Source organism: Grus americana, chromosome 2 (genome assembly GCF_028858705.1).
Source record: "Grus americana isolate bGruAme1 chromosome 2, bGruAme1.mat, whole genome shotgun sequence".
Taxonomy (NCBI): domain Eukaryota; kingdom Metazoa; phylum Chordata; class Aves; order Gruiformes; family Gruidae; genus Grus; species Grus americana.
The window spans coordinates 22922853-22938248 of NC_072853.1; the positions used below are offsets into that span (position 1 = coordinate 22922853).

General features: G+C 36.9%; 1 protein-coding gene across 9 annotated transcripts in view; it reads left to right on the top strand.

The window, feature by feature from the left end:
* The window catches only part of UBR5 (ubiquitin protein ligase E3 component n-recognin 5), a 91437-nt gene that overhangs the window by 60790 nt on the left and 15251 nt on the right, over window positions 1–15396 (top strand). For 7 of the 9 annotated variants that reach the window (XM_054815121.1, XM_054815123.1, XM_054815126.1 and 4 more), the window contains 18 exons: window positions 1484–1610; window positions 3179–3330; window positions 3718–3813; window positions 4246–4369; window positions 4698–4795; window positions 5727–5875; window positions 6313–6404; window positions 7347–7493; window positions 7589–7707; window positions 7789–7915; window positions 8016–8145; window positions 8371–8531; window positions 9083–9322; window positions 9536–9659; window positions 10375–10486; window positions 11599–11730; window positions 12645–12906; window positions 13265–13529. In XM_054815121.1, coding sequence (XP_054671096.1) covers window positions 1484–1610; window positions 3179–3330; window positions 3718–3813; window positions 4246–4369; window positions 4698–4795; window positions 5727–5875; window positions 6313–6404; window positions 7347–7493; window positions 7589–7707; window positions 7789–7915; window positions 8016–8145; window positions 8371–8531; window positions 9083–9322; window positions 9536–9659; window positions 10375–10486; window positions 11599–11730; window positions 12645–12906; window positions 13265–13529 — 2657 coding nt within the window. The remainder of the gene's footprint in view (window positions 1–1483; window positions 1611–3178; window positions 3331–3717; window positions 3814–4245; window positions 4370–4697; window positions 4796–5726; window positions 5876–6312; window positions 6405–7346; window positions 7494–7588; window positions 7708–7788; window positions 7916–8015; window positions 8146–8370; window positions 8532–9082; window positions 9323–9535; window positions 9660–10374; window positions 10487–11598; window positions 11731–12644; window positions 12907–13264; window positions 13530–15396) is intronic. The other 2 variants (XM_054815122.1, XM_054815127.1) reach the window with 2 other exon arrangements.

The following is a 15396-nucleotide window of genomic DNA, read 5'->3' on the forward strand; positions in this document are numbered from 1 at the left end:
AAGAGAAATAGTGGATCTTAGAAAGGAGTACAGCACAAATAAAATGGCAATTCATTTACAACTACAGGTCAAGTAGTATAGAACTAAGGGCACAAGAGTAATGTTTACGAAGTGCTTGATACTTGTCTGCTGTGGGTAGTAGGTGATTTTTATCTAAGAAACCTGCACATGCTTGAAAGCAAGCAAAACCTAAGATCTTTGCTAGTTCAGGTAGTCTTGATTGGAAGGATCTAAAGAATAAACATACAATGCAGACTATACTAAATATACAAAGCTGACAAACACCATCGAATTACTTCATTCTATGAACTTAAAGGTATTAATAGTATATTCTTGTTCAAAGAAGAAAAAAAAAAGGAATTATTGAGGTCATAGTACTGTCAGTGGAGAAAATGTGCATTTAGAGGATGATGACTGTCAGTTTGAAAAGCCTTTAAATGGAAAGTGAGCACTACCCATAGCAATTTTGAGACATGTCCTGAAAGAACAATCAGTCACTTCAAGGAAATTTTTTTCCTTTTTCAGAAATACACCTATTCCTTCTAGTTCATACCAAAAATTGTCTTTCTGTTGAAAGGACAATTACTCCTCTCCTGGCCCGTATCACATTGAAAGTGACTTCTCTTTCAGTTCTTTCTGGATCCGTGGCTGTAGTGATTCATAATTTGCTATGTAGTAGCAATGCAATCTTTAATTGTCAGTAAGTCCTAGAGAAGCAATGACTGTTACTCTAAGCAAGCTTTGTACAGCTGACTTTACTGCTTTATCTGTGTATTTATCTTGCAGATAAATGAATCTACAGTAGGTCTTTGATTCAGATGGCTGCATCAAGTTGTACTGTAACTGTACAGCTAGGCAATTTTTTTTATTTTGCATAGCACTTGGCACAATTTAGTCCTTGTTATTACTAGAACATTTAGGTGTTACGGTGCTTAGGGGTTTAGATGTTAGAAGAAATGCTCATTCTTTCTGATGTCAGCTGATTGTGCTACCTTATTATACTCATAACACAGTTTTCCTAAGTACGCTCATAAGTAGAGTGTGTATGTTACAAGCCCACAACTTTGCATTGTTGTTCATAGCTGCTTATTGTGAAGTGTGTTTGGTTTTGGGGTTTTTTTGTGGTGGTCTGGGGTGGTTTTGGTTGTCATTTTTGAAGCCTTGACTCAGCAAGTGTCTGGAATCAGCTATGTGATAGGTCCTTGTCTCTTGATGATACTGAAAACTCAAAGCTTGTTCTGGAATTTGGATGCCTTGAATTTCCTTCCTTGATGGCCATTTAGAAACCAAACCCAGTCAGAATCATGGTTAATCTCATCCAAAATAAAAACCTAGTCTGACCCTCTACATCTTTAAAAAAAAAAAAAAACCAAAACAAAATACAGGGAACATCTTATGATTAGTGACATTTCATACTTTATACTCCTTCCTTATAATTTTCCCAAGTGAAATTTTGACACTAACACTTTTCTTAATTTTTCAGAAGCAGAGCGCTCTGAAAGGAATACATTTGCTGAAAGGCTCTCGGCTGTGGAAGCTATTGCAAATGCAATCTCTGTTGTGTCAAGTAATGGTCCAGGAAATCGAGCAGGATCATCAAGCAGCAGAAGGTAAACTGACTAATGCTTTCTTTTTGTTTTCTGTATGCTAATTTCCATGTTAATTACCAATCTCTTACTAATTCTTTCCTTCAGTCTAGTTTAAGAATGGGCTCCATTGCTAGTTCAAAGTCAGATTTCACTACTTCAAGCACCAAACTAGAGCTGTAGCGGGTTTTTTGAAGCCTTTTCTGGTGTGAGAACTGATAGTGGGATATTTTTAAACAAGTTCTGTTTTCTGGGTTTGGGGCGTTGTCATCTCAGTTGTAAAGTGGAAATGCTCCTCCTTGTGGGGAAAAGGAATTTGGGGATAAGATCTAGTGTTCTTTACCAAGGAGAATTGAGTATTGTGGGAGTACTGTAATAGCGCCCAGGCTTGTTCTTTTAAGAGAATTTCTGAGGGAGGTGATCACTTACACAGATAAATAAATAGTGGAGGGTGTCCCTGCCCATAGCAGGGGGGTTGGAACTAGATGATCTTTGAGGTTCCCTCCAACCCAAACCATTCTATGATTCTAATACTGAGATCAACATAACACCTGTGGGGAAGAACTTAAGTTGATTCTTTCTATCCTAAGCAATCGTTGTTATAGTGGGAGTCCTTTGTATCAAGGTGGCTCCAAAGGATAGGTTTCTGACCCTGACTGAATCCTGATTTCCGATAACATTTATGTTCTCCTCTTTCCATTATGGTAACTGAGTGGTGTTTACGTCAAGGGAATTTGGTGGTGTCTGTACTGAATTCTAGTTAGTTTTCAGAGCACTCTGAGGGCATAGTATAGTTTTTTTACTTAGCTCTGTAGTGAAAGCAATTGACATGACAATGATGTCTTTATCCTTCCCAAGCTACAGTCCTCATCACTGTGATCTTTTTTGATATGGGAGATAAGGGTTGAAGCTTCCCTCCCACATTTTGTAGGAGAGACTACTCTTAAGAGGTGCATTTAAAAAAACCCAAAACCAAACCACGTTTATGTTAATACCTCTTTGTTTGTATCACACTGTGTTCTTTGGCTCCTATTTTATTCCTACCACCTTTCCCTCTACAGAATTTCTTGAAATTGTTTACTGACTGTCCTCAGGAAAGTAGTACTTTCATGTCCAATAATTTGAAACAAATAATTCCTTCAAAAAAAAATTTTTAAGCCCCATTTTTATTCTTTCATTAATCTCTTCTTGCAGTTAGATTTTAAAAACCAGCAGCAACAAGAGCAAATCCTTCCACAAGCTTAACACCCCTGGCAATGCATTTGGGGTAAAAGGACTGTCAAACAGTAGTAATAATGCCCATCAGCTGCCTCTCCCTGCAAGAGACAATGCTGTGGTGACTAGGGATGTGTTCTGGGCTCAAATCTATCTTGATACATTACTGGCTGACTCTTCTTCCAAGGCCATTATATTCTGTTGCAACAAAATGGAATACAGGAATGAAAAATACCTCTTTGCCCATTCTTCTCTATGGTGAAGAAAAATGGAGATAAGAAGAGTTTGGTTTCCGTTTTCAGTGTGAAATTCTGCTTTAAAATGTTCTAATTATAAATGAAAATGAGATAGTGTTTTTACCTTGGTTTTGTATTCAGTTTGAGATTAAGGGAAATGATGAGAAGATCCTTGAGAGCTGCTGGATTGGGCAGACATGAAGCTGGTGCTTCATCAAGTGATCACCAGGACCCGGTTTCTCCACCAATAGCTCCTCCCAGCTGGGTTCCAGATCCTCCTGCGATGGATCCGGGTAAGTCTGCTCATTTATCCTATTAGACCATAGAACGAGATATTTAATGAAGGAACTGATGGTTTTTAAGGTGGATCACTTAGATTGCAGCGTAAGACTAAAATACCTAATGTCATGGAGGTAGCAAGACATGCTTTAAGAGTTTACTGAAGAATTAAAAGCTGTTTTTAAATCCAGTATGTGTCTTTCTACCGATGGCGTCAAACTTCTGTGAAGTGTGTTTTGTAATGTTGAGTTATGTTACTAATCTAGGAATGTGGCCGTTTGTAGGAAAGAGTACCAATTAAATACAGAAAACCTGCAGTGTGTTAGACATTGCAGAAAGAGCATGTTGTTAGGGATGTTTTTATGTATTGATATACAACCTGCTGTTCTGTTTACTGAAAGATGGTGACATTGATTTTATCCTGGCCCCCGCTGTGGGATCTCTTACCACAGCAGCGACTGGCACCGGCCAAGGACCTAGCACCTCCACAATACCAGGTGAGGACATGGCACTTATCTGATTGCATTTTAGAAGAAAAATAATCTCAAAAGCTGTCTTTGCTTGCACAGACTTTCTGCATATGAAAATGCCTCTTAGCAGATGAAGATTGGATTGAAGCAGAATTTCACAAGTGTGCAGAAAGTACTTGAAGCCCCACGCTGTGTTTTATGTAAAAAAATATTTTTACCTGGGGAATGACAAATATGTAAAGATATGGTAATCAGTATGAAACTGGGATTACTGTCTGCATTTCAAAATGTAATTTGGAACTGAAATTTACAGTACTTCAGTGAAATGTTGCTGAAACTGGCAAACCACTGAATAGTCAAGCTACTGATTAATCACCCCATTGAATTACTTTATTTTTAATAGGTAGTCATTTTTTAAGGAAAAACAGTTTCTCTGCAATTTTTTTTTTCTTATTATAGGTCCTTCTACTGAATCATCTGTAGTGGAATCAAAGGATCGGAAGGCAAATGCTCATTTCATACTGAAATTACTGTGTGATAGTGTTGTTCTACAACCTTATCTTCGAGAATTGCTGTCAGCGAAGTAAGGATTTTCATGTGAATTCTCACTATTCTTTGTAATGTTGTATCACCTGAAATTTATTACATAGAAGCCTGTTTTAAACAGGCTATTTAAAGGCACATTAGTTAAAATGGAGAATCTTAGAATTTGACTGTGTGTGCTTCCTGCCATCCTATAAAATTAGGTCTATTTCACAGAAGTAAAACGAAGAAAAGAGTGCTTATTCACTGTGGTTTTTCTGTTTGCACAAGATTAGCAGTGCTAAATTTTCATATATTTGTTTCCTACCTCTCCTGTTGTAACAAAAAAATTCAGTGTGTTCTAACTTATCTGTTGTTTTTTTCCCTAGGGATGCAAGAGGCATGACACCATTTATGTCGGCAGTAAGTGGCCGGGCATATCCTGCTGCAATTACAATTCTAGAAACTGCACAGAAAATTGCTAAAGGTACACCACTTTCAATAATTATTAGGGTATGGTTTCCTTCTAAAGTTTGGCCTGTGTGCAGGTTCATTATCAATATTGCTTTTTTGTGTATGAAGTGACATGTGCTTGAGCAACTGGTGGTGGTGGCGAACACCTCTTTCCAAAACACTGCATATTGCAGTGCTAGGTTAACAGTTGGACTTGATGACCTTAAAGGTATTTTCCAACTGAAACAATTCTATGATTCTACGTTTTGGGAGTCTTGCTATTATGGAGTATCTTCCCCTTTCGTAGTATGTATATTATGATAGATTTCTATGAATGTTATTGCTTTTGTGTTCTTTATAGTCTTTTCAGCATTTTATTGCTTTACAAACATCAGTGGATTAAGGTACCATTTTTCAGTAGCACAAAGTTATCACCTGGAACTTCTTTGAATTGGAAAAAAAGCTCTATGGTAAAGCAGTATGCCAAGCTAGATCCTCTTCCTGAAAAGGCTTCTATACAAACACATGTTTTGTGACTCTTGTTCAATGTTGATATTTAATGGTGTAAGAGAAATATGTGAAGTTGAACTCAAAGAAACTTGAAGCAAACTAGAACTGTGGTGTGACAAGCTCTGTAGGACTGTCTGTATTCCTTATAAGAATATATCCCATAAATTATTTTTTTTAAAATCCTTCAAAGTGGTGAATCACTGAATTGATTAGAATATCAGTGAATTCAAAACTAGGAAAGAGTTGGTGGTTGTATTTTTCAATTAGGAATTTGCAAGAGCTTCTATAACAAATACCTGTAACGTGTCAAGGAGAAAGCTTTCTCAAAAAACTGTTGCAGAGACTTTATTCAACCTTCTAATTCTGCATGGGATTCTGTAATGACAAACATCTGTCAAGTATGTGTTCTGATGGTGGTGTTTGGCTTGTTTTTAACACTGGTTTTGTTCTTTTAGCTGAAGCAACTTCAAGTGAAAAAGAAGACGATGTGTTTATGGGAATGGTTTGTCCTTCTGGTACAAATCCAGATGACTCTCCTTTGTATGTGTTGTGTTGTAACGATACATGCAGTTTTACATGGACTGGTGCAGAACATATTAACCAAGTAAGGCTTTTTTTTTTTTTTTCTTTTTAAGTAAATAGAAATATGTTTCAACCATATATTGTGTTAGTCGACTAATCTAACTTTTAAATTATTAAAGTTGCATTGGTTTAATTACTGTGACTTTTAAGTCTGGTATAGTTATTGCCTCCCCTAATTGCTTTGTACTCTCAAAGCTGGATGTGCTGGTCAGAATATGGCTGTTTATGGGTGTGGGTTTTCCCCTCTGGCTAGCTTTGGCAAAAATTTTGATGGAAACAGCTCTTTGAAAACACTGAATATTCTAACTAACAACAAAGTTTCACTGTCTAGAATTGACTTAGTTCTAAGTGAAGGCATCAGTTTGAACAAGTACAATTTTATTGTAACCTGAAATGTTGTGAGATTGCAAGCGCTGTAGGGAGAAAACTATGCCTAATATTTGTGGTAATTTTTTTTAGGATATATTTGAATGCCGAACATGTGGCCTGTTGGAATCTCTTTGTTGTTGCACAGAATGTGCAAGGGTCTGTCACAAAGGACATGACTGCAAGTAAGTATTGTGTTCTGTTTCTTATAAATAAATCAATATTTTGTGATTTCATTTGTTTATTGATAGTTAATGGGTTTCTTTTTGGTTGAAGTGTTCAGATACTAGAGAACAGAAGACTACTAAAATATTTAAAATAATCTTCTTTTCCTTCTGCTCTGTAAGATTTATTATGTGGATCAGAATTGAAAGAGTAACTTGAAGTCTTCTACTTCTCACTTTGTAGATTTTAGAGTAAGTGAGGAAGTCTAACAGCCTCAAAGTGCTTCATATTCTAATAATAATATATTTAAACAGTACAGTGTTTTCATTTTGAGTACCTCTAGGAGTTTACTGAAGCCAGTGAATCTTGGTGACAGAGCATTCTTGTAAACGTTCAGAAAGAAGTGTAGCATATCTCTAAGATCAACTGTAGTAAAGGGAAAAGTGAGCAAGCAGTGAAATGAACAGTCAAGATGTCTCTGATCAAAGCGTTGAAGCTCAGATGTTTTGTGCTACTTTTATGGGCTGTAAATATTACAGCATTAATATCCTAGCTATAATAATCTAACAGATACAATTTTAAAGATATTCTCAGCATTGTAACAATTACTGAGATTTTACTGCATGTAAAATGTTTTGGATTTACAACAACTTTCTTGACTGGAGGCTATTTTGGGGAAGAATAAATGGTCTTGGGTGAGCTTTACTAAGGCACTATGCAAAGCTCTAGAGTGAAACTGCACTCTTAAAATGAGTGTAGGAAACAAGGATAGCAAATGCCAAGTGTTGTCACATATAAACTCTGCATTTCTCTTTTAAGCTAGGTTTTGGCATCTTGCTACTATAATAAACAAAAACCTCTAGCAGGAATCTTAGTGTATACATTAACATCCTCAGCCTGTGCAGAAAATATTTGGTATATTACTGGGCAGTGGTGCAGCTTACCTTTTCTATTTCTTGTAGGCTCAAACGAACATCTCCAACAGCCTACTGTGATTGCTGGGAAAAGTGCAAGTGTAAAACACTAATTGCTGGACAAAAGTCTGCTCGCCTTGATCTCCTTTACCGCCTGCTTACCACCACAAATCTTGTTACCATGCCAAATAGCAGGCAAGTTCATATTTGCAATGACTAGGGCAGAATAATTTTTATTACTTTTAAATACGTTGTATATCATATCCCAACTAATCAATTTTTCATTACAGAGGAGAACATCTGCTGCTGTTTTTAGTACAGACAGTTGCCAGGCAAACTGTGGAACACTGCCAGTACAGACCACCTAGAATTAGGGAAGATCGTAATCGTAAAACTGCAAATCCTGAAGGTAAGAGCTGTTTTGGTGAAATAAATGGCAAATTCCATATTCCAGTACCTCTTTCTTATATTGCTTTTTTGGTCTTTTTAGATTCTGATATGCCTGATCATGATTTAGAACCTCCTCGATTTGCCCAGCTTGCTTTGGAACGTGTTTTGCAAGACTGGAATGCACTGAAGTCCATGATCATGTTTGGCTCCCAGGAAAATAAAGACCCGTGTGTATTTACAAATAGTTGTCAATGTAAAGTTTGATCTGATATTTGAGACCTGATGACTTACATAAAATTTATTTCCTTTCTTTTTGTTTTTTCCAAGTCTTAGTGCAAGCAGTAGGATAGGTCATCTTCTGCCTGAAGAACAAGTTTACCTTAATCAGCAAAGTGGAACTATTCGCTTGGACTGTTTTACGCACTGCCTTATTGTCAAGTGTACAGCAGACATTTTGGTAAGCGCTCCTAGTCACGTTTTACATAAACTAAAATATTGCATTATTCAGAAAATCTATCTCAGGTGATACACTTGGAGACTAATTTGACAATAACTTCAAGTTAGTTGTGTTTTTGTGAATTTATACTGTTATCACTGTGGTCTCCCTTTGAATCTTAATCTGTCTTGTTTCATGCTTCTAAGTTACACACCTTAATTGGGTTGTAATGACCTGTTTCTACAGCTCTTAGATACTTTGCTGGGTACTCTGGTAAAGGAATTACAAAACAAGTATACACCAGGACGCAGAGAAGAAGCTATTGCTGTTACAATGAGATTCCTGCGTTCTGTGGCAAGAGTGTTTGTCATTCTTAGTGTAGAAATGGCTTCCTCCAAAAAGAAAAAGTAAGTGGTGGGGTGTGTGTGGTATTGGTTGTGGTGTTTTGTTTTTTGTTTTTTTTTATGTAAATATTTAATCTCTTAATAAATAAGTTGATACAAATCAACAGTAGGCAGAAACATCTGAATTAATTTGTGATCTGTAGGCAGCATTGTGTGGAAAGGTGCAAACCTCAAGATTGCACAATAGCTGCTGGTATGTCATGTAGCTTTTTAATACAAAGCTTGTTAAACTTGCATCTTCATACTGAAACTTTCTGTTTAAGATGTTAGGATATTTGGAAGTAGAGGTTTTTAACATGTTAATCAAAGTTACAATCTATGATTGTCAGTAATAGATTTAGATATCCAGCCTTAGTGTCAAATTAATGAATGATAAATGTTTAACTGACTTGAATAGCTGTGCATATTGTTACTATATAGACACAAATGTATGTATCTGTTAAAGATCTTTTTTTTTTTTTTTTTTCAAAAAGTCAAGACAATTATGTTGCCATTATTATTTATTTTTGTTAAAGACATGTTTGACCTTTATTTTTCTGTATTTTTTCCCCTAGCAATTTTATTCCACAGCCAATTGGAAAATGTAAACGTGTATTCCAGGCATTATTGCCCTATGCTGTTGAAGAGTTGTGCAATGTAGCAGAATCTCTAATTATTCCAGTCAGGATGGGAATTGCACGTCCTACAGCACCCTTTACTCTTGCTAGCACTAGTATAGATGCTATGCAGGGGAGCGAAGAACTGTTTTCTGTGGAGCCTCTGCCACCCAGACCATCATCTGACCAGTCTAGCAGGTAAAATTTACTAAAGCTCACTATTTGTTCTTTTCAAAGACTTGTTAAAGGTGGTTTTGGTTTGGGTTTTTATTAGCTTTTCATTAACAGAAGTATGGTGAGGCTTCTTATTCTGGCCAAGAATTTTGGAATTACTTTCCTACTGACAGATTTCTACAATAATTTAGGTTCATAGTAACATCCAGAGGTCCAGATCCACTTTTTTTTTTTAAGTTCTAGTCAATCTCAATCATCCTACATCATAAGGAATCCTCAGCAAAGACGAATCAGCCAATCACAACCAGTTCGTGGCAGGGATGAAGAACAAGATGATATCGTTTCAGCAGATGTGGAAGAGGTCAGTTTTCTTTTTTTTGTTGTTGTTTTTTTTTTTTTCTTCTCAGTATGGCTCCTAATGCATTAGCACATACTTTAATGTAAGAACCAGAAATCCAGGTGTCAAAACCTCCAATTTGCAAAAGTCCTACTATGCCATGAACATTTTGTTTTAAGAGCTTTGTAATCATTGTTTTGTATTCAGCAATATTTAGTCATTTCAGAGTATACTAAGTGCATTTTACAGAATTAAAGTACGATTTAGAATACTAATAAATAAATCTGCAATTTCCTTTATATATAATCTTACGCTATATTGTAATTCCCTGTTAAAACACTTTTTAAGTCTTTCAGCGCATGGTTGCTATTATGTAGGTTCTATTAGAGAACTAGAGGGCCTTTTACCAGGATGGTAGCTTTTCAATATTTAGAAACTAATTCTAGGTTTTATAGACAGTTTTACCCTTTTAGCATTAAAATCTAATGTCCAAGGGTGTGTTTCATTTGTGGGCCTGATTATTTTTTTTTTTTTTTTTGGACTGTGCAACCATGTACAACTACTGTGGCTTTAAGTTCATTTTCTATTCATGTCAATTCAGTTGTCAGGACATCTTTCTTAGATGTGGTTTTTTTGTTTCTGAGTTTTTAAATCAAATTTTGCACTGAGTTTTTGAAAATACATAGATTATCTCTGATACGGAAGATATTCTAGCGTAAAAATACAATGCTCTTTCCAGGTTGAGGTGGTTGAGGGAGTAGCTGGTGAAGAAGACCATCATGATGAACAGGAAGAACATGGTGAAGAAAATGCTGAAGCAGAAGGACAGCATGACGAGCATGATGAAGATGGTACGTGTAATGTACATCATGCACATTACTGCTTGGATGAACAAACTGTGCATCAAAAGCAAAAGGCATCTTTGGAGTCACCAATGATAATGATTTGGGAGACTTGCATGAGTAGAGGGAATCCAAGGGTTTCATCTTATGAGAGGACATGGGTAGAATTATAGATAACTCGTAGTAGGCAAGTATATGAACTTTTTTTTGCATGAGGAGAAAATATTAAGGTACCAAAGGATATTAAAAACCCCACAAATGTTATTATATACTTAGTTAACAATACCTGGTTTGCCTTTTGTATTAGCTACTGTAAGATGTTGTTGACATGAACATATTTGAAGGACTGAAAAAAATAGCCTAGCTCTTTGTGTGGCTGATGATAGAATAGTGGTTGTGGTAGATATGTTCTCAAAAGGGATCTGAATCATGGTGAGTCAGTTACAAAACAATCACAAAATATTAAACTATGGTTCAATATTTTGTAGACAAAATTAATCCATTATGTATGAAAACTCTTGCCATTAACATAACTTGTTTTGTGTTAGTTAGTTTGGGATTAGATGGCCCAAAGCTATGATTAAAAAAAAAAACCAAACAAATATCATTTTCTCTTTCTGAGTGCACTTTGTGTAAGTTTTCAGGTATTCCTTAGATATTTGTTTGAAATAGTATATGGTCAATTGTCCTAATGCATGTGCATGAAGAGCTGTGGAGTCTTTTGGAGTGAGTGACTAATTCTGAAGCCTTAAAGTCTTAATTTGCAGTGTGTGTTGAATGTATATGTGCAGTACAGAGTGAGGGGACCAGGGGTTGCTAATTACTGGAAAATAAGAAAATATGCTCCAAGTATTGCTGCATGTTTGCACTGCTTGTATGACCTCTTCCTGCATATCCATTAACTTTTTTGAGCAACCTGGTCTAAGTGGAGGGTGTCCCTGCCCATGGCAGCGGGGTTGGAACTAGATGATCTTTGAGGTCCCTTCCAACCCAAACCGTTCTAGGATTCTGTGGTAGTAAGAGGCTCTGGGTTTTGTTTAATGTGTCTTACATGAGTAACTACAGTCATTCTATTTTTTGCTCTTTCTAAACATGACATGGTTTTTATGTTGTTTTTATAGGCAGTGATATGGAGTTGGATTTGCTAGCTGCTGCTGAAACAGAAAGTGACAGTGAGAGTAACCACAGTAATCAGGATAATGCTAGTGGGCGCAGAAGTGTTGTCACTGCAGCTACTGCTGGATCAGAAGCAGGTATGCCACATCACCTTGTGTTTAATCTACCTGTTCAAATTTAGATATTAAGATTAAGTTGTACAGGAGAAAGAAATGTGTTAGCGATGGAATATGGCTTTAACAAGGCTTCACCTGAAAAATGTCATTCTTTGCCTTTGGATCTGGACTGCCTCTTGCACTCCAGAGGTATACTGGAGAAATTACTTACTTCACAACTAGATTGGACAGAGCAAGAATTACCTGGTTATGACATTTTAACAAATACTTTTCCCTTTCACCCTCATGATCTTATTTTCCCTTTATTTTTTTTTCCTCTTCACCCAGCTGCTTCTCTCCCACCTCCGCCTTCCCCGCGTTTCCTGTTTTTCCTTTGCTTTTCCTTTGCCTGTAATTGTAAGGTACTATGCAGACTTTTTGAACAAGGAGATGCGCTAAGATGTGGCCTATTTTTTTTTTGCTCTTATGAAGCTTCTGCATGTGTTAGCCAGAGATTACCTTGCACTCTTGCAAAGTGAAATGAAATGTTTTTACTCATTTTTAGTGTGGAAGTTAGATATAGTTTAAAACAAAACACAAAACCTGACCAATCATTTTAAGGCTTTCTGAAAGCAGCTCCTCTACCGTCCAGTTTGGAAGCATAAATTTTAGAATTCATTGCCTGGGGGCAGAATCAGTGAAGAATTTTTAAATCAAATTATTTCTTAATTTATCTTTTGAAATATAGGTAATCTTATTGCTTTTTCATGAAACCTGTGGAAAATTAGCAGTATGTTATAAAGCTAATTTATTAAAGATTTTCAGTAGTGATACTTGAACTTTTTTAGTATGTGCAGTTTCTTCTCATGGAAGAAGTTTACAACACTGACATGAGACATGTATATGTGCACATGTGCAGTTGTCAGAGACTTTTTATTTCTTATTTTCCTCAACAGGAGCGAGCAGCGTTCCAGCATTTTTTTCTGAAGATGACTCTCAATCAAATGATTCCAGTGACTCTGATAGCAGCAGCAGTCAGAGTGATGACATAGAGCAGGAGACCTTCATGCTTGATGAGCCTCTGGAACGAACCACAAATAGCTCGCATGCCAATGGTGCTGCCCAAGCTCCCCGTTCCATGCAATGGGCTGTACGTAATACCCAGAACCAGAGGACTACCAGTACTGCTCCTTCTAGTACGTCAGCCCCAGCAGGCAAGTCTGAGTAAAATGCACACATGAACATCAGTTAACTCTGGCTTTGTTCCTTCCTCTGGTTTTGTTTGTTGTCTTAAGGATGAAATCTTATCTGTTTGTCTTAGAAGGACAGTGCTGACCTATCCTGACCGTTGCAGTTCTGGTTTTGAATTTAAAAAAAGGAAGGATCTGTTCTGGTTCTTAAGAAGATATGAGTTTGCTTACTGTAGCTAGTAATTTTTTTGCTAGTTACAGTTGTGATGCCAGTAATGTTTACAAGTTTATTTCTAGAAATGTTCACAATATCAATCAATATAGAAAATAATGTAGCAAAGGTTAAATAAATTCATTAATTCATACCTTCTTCTATATTTAGCAAGTTCAGCAGGCTTGATTTACATTGATCCATCAAACCTACGTCGGAGCGGTACCATCAGTACAAGTGCTGCAGCGGCAGCTGCAGCACTTGAAGCCAGCAATGCAAGCAGCTATTTAACATCTGCAAGCAGTCTAGCAAGAGCGTACAGTATTGTGATACGGCAGATATCTGATCTGATGGGTCTGATTCCCAAGTACAATCATTTAGTATACTCCCAGATTCCAGCTGCAGTGAAGCTGACTTATCAAGATGCAGTTAACTTGCAGGTAAGAACATCCAAACCTCTGTAAAGAAATGTCGTTTCAATACAGTTGAGTTTTTGAAGTAAAATCATAGAATTGTTTAAGTTAAATGTGACCTCTGATGATTGTCTGGTCCAGATTCCCTGCAGGATCAATAGGAGAATGCTGCTCAGGACTGTGTCTAGTTAGGTTTTGCCTATCTCCAAGGATGGAGACTCCACAACTGCTCTGGGCAACCTGTTAAGTGTTTGACAACTATTACAGTAAAAAAGTTTTTCTTGAGTTTAAAGGGACTTTCCAAGTATTTCAACTTGCGCCTATTGCCTCTTGTCCATTCACCAGATATCACTGTGAAGAGTTTGGCTCTATATACTTTTTACCTTTCTATAAGGTATTTATACACACTGATAAGATCTTCCTGAGTTTGTTTCTTGAGTCTAAACTGTTGCAGCTCTCTCAGCCTCTCCTCATATTGTTCATATTTCTTATACATATATTCTTTCAAAAAAAGAAATTTCAGCTGTGGGTTTTTTTTTTTTTCTCAACTAAGTCTGATTGGTAACTAATTAATAGTTAAGTCAGGATTGACTGCTTTGGAGATACTATCAAGTCTTATGAGGAGCAGCTGAGGGAACTGGGGTTGTTTAGCCTGGATAAAAGGAGGCTGAGGGGAGACCTGATCACTCTCTACAGCTACCTGAAAGGAGGTTGTAGCCAGATGGGTGGTGTTCTCTTCTCCCAAGTAACAAGCAATAGGACAAGGAAACAGCCTCAAGTTGCCCTAAGGAAGGTTTAGATTTGATGTTGGGAAAAATGTCTTCACCGAAAGGGTTGTCAAGCACTGGAAGAGGCTGCCCAGGGAAGTGGTTGAGTCACCATCCCTGGAGGTATTTAAAAGCCATGTAGATGTGGTGCTTGGGGACATGGTTTAGTGGTTGGACATGGCAGGGCTAGGTTAATGGTTGGACTTGATGATTTTAAAGGTCTTTTCCAACCAAAATGATTCTATGATTCTACTAGAGATTTTTTGCCCAGTTCTTTTTGATGTGAACTGTTGAGTCTATAAAAAAAGAAAGTTAATAAGGGCCAAATAATTAAATGAGATAAAAGATTCGTACAGGTAAATGTACTGTTCACTGTCCCTTCTTTCAGGGACATGATCATCCTTTCTGTGTTATGTGCATATTTTTTGGTACTCCTGACTGTCATTTTTTGAAAGTATACGTAAAATGCATCTTTAGAGAAAATACATGAAAGGGAAGGCTGGTATCTGCCATATATAGGCAGAAGTTTCAGAGACTAACACCACAGGCGGAACTTCAGTGTGTTCAGAAACTTTGTATCAACTTGCATGTGGGCATAGTGTATAGTGAAATCATCTGTACTGAATTTAGTACAAAAATCAACTTTCAGAATAATACCACTGGATTGGGGAGCCCAAGAAATCAAGTGATGCTGTTTTCTGTTAGTAGTAATGTGTGCTGGGATGTAAAAAACAGATGACAATATATTTACTTGTAATTGAGCCACAAATTATTTGTATGGCTCTGTTTTCACAGTATGATGGAAGAAAAAGGCTTCTGATTTGGGAAAGAAATGTTACAAAGATATTCTGGGATCAAACACTGGGGGAAATATGCAGGGAAAGAAATAAGAGAACATAGTTTTATTCTGGAGGAGGCTAAAATCAGTTTCTGTTCAGGAGATTCTTAGTGGGAAAATATTGTCTCTGCTGAGTAAGGATGTTTTGCAAGAGTTCCCTTTTTGCCAGATGAGTGCACAGGAGAGGTGTCCACCTGAGGCAGCAAGAGACTTGTATTAGCATGTGAAAGCTTGACAGCAGAGGTTTCATTTAGATAAAGAAACGGGGTTGAGTCAGCACTTTGTTAGT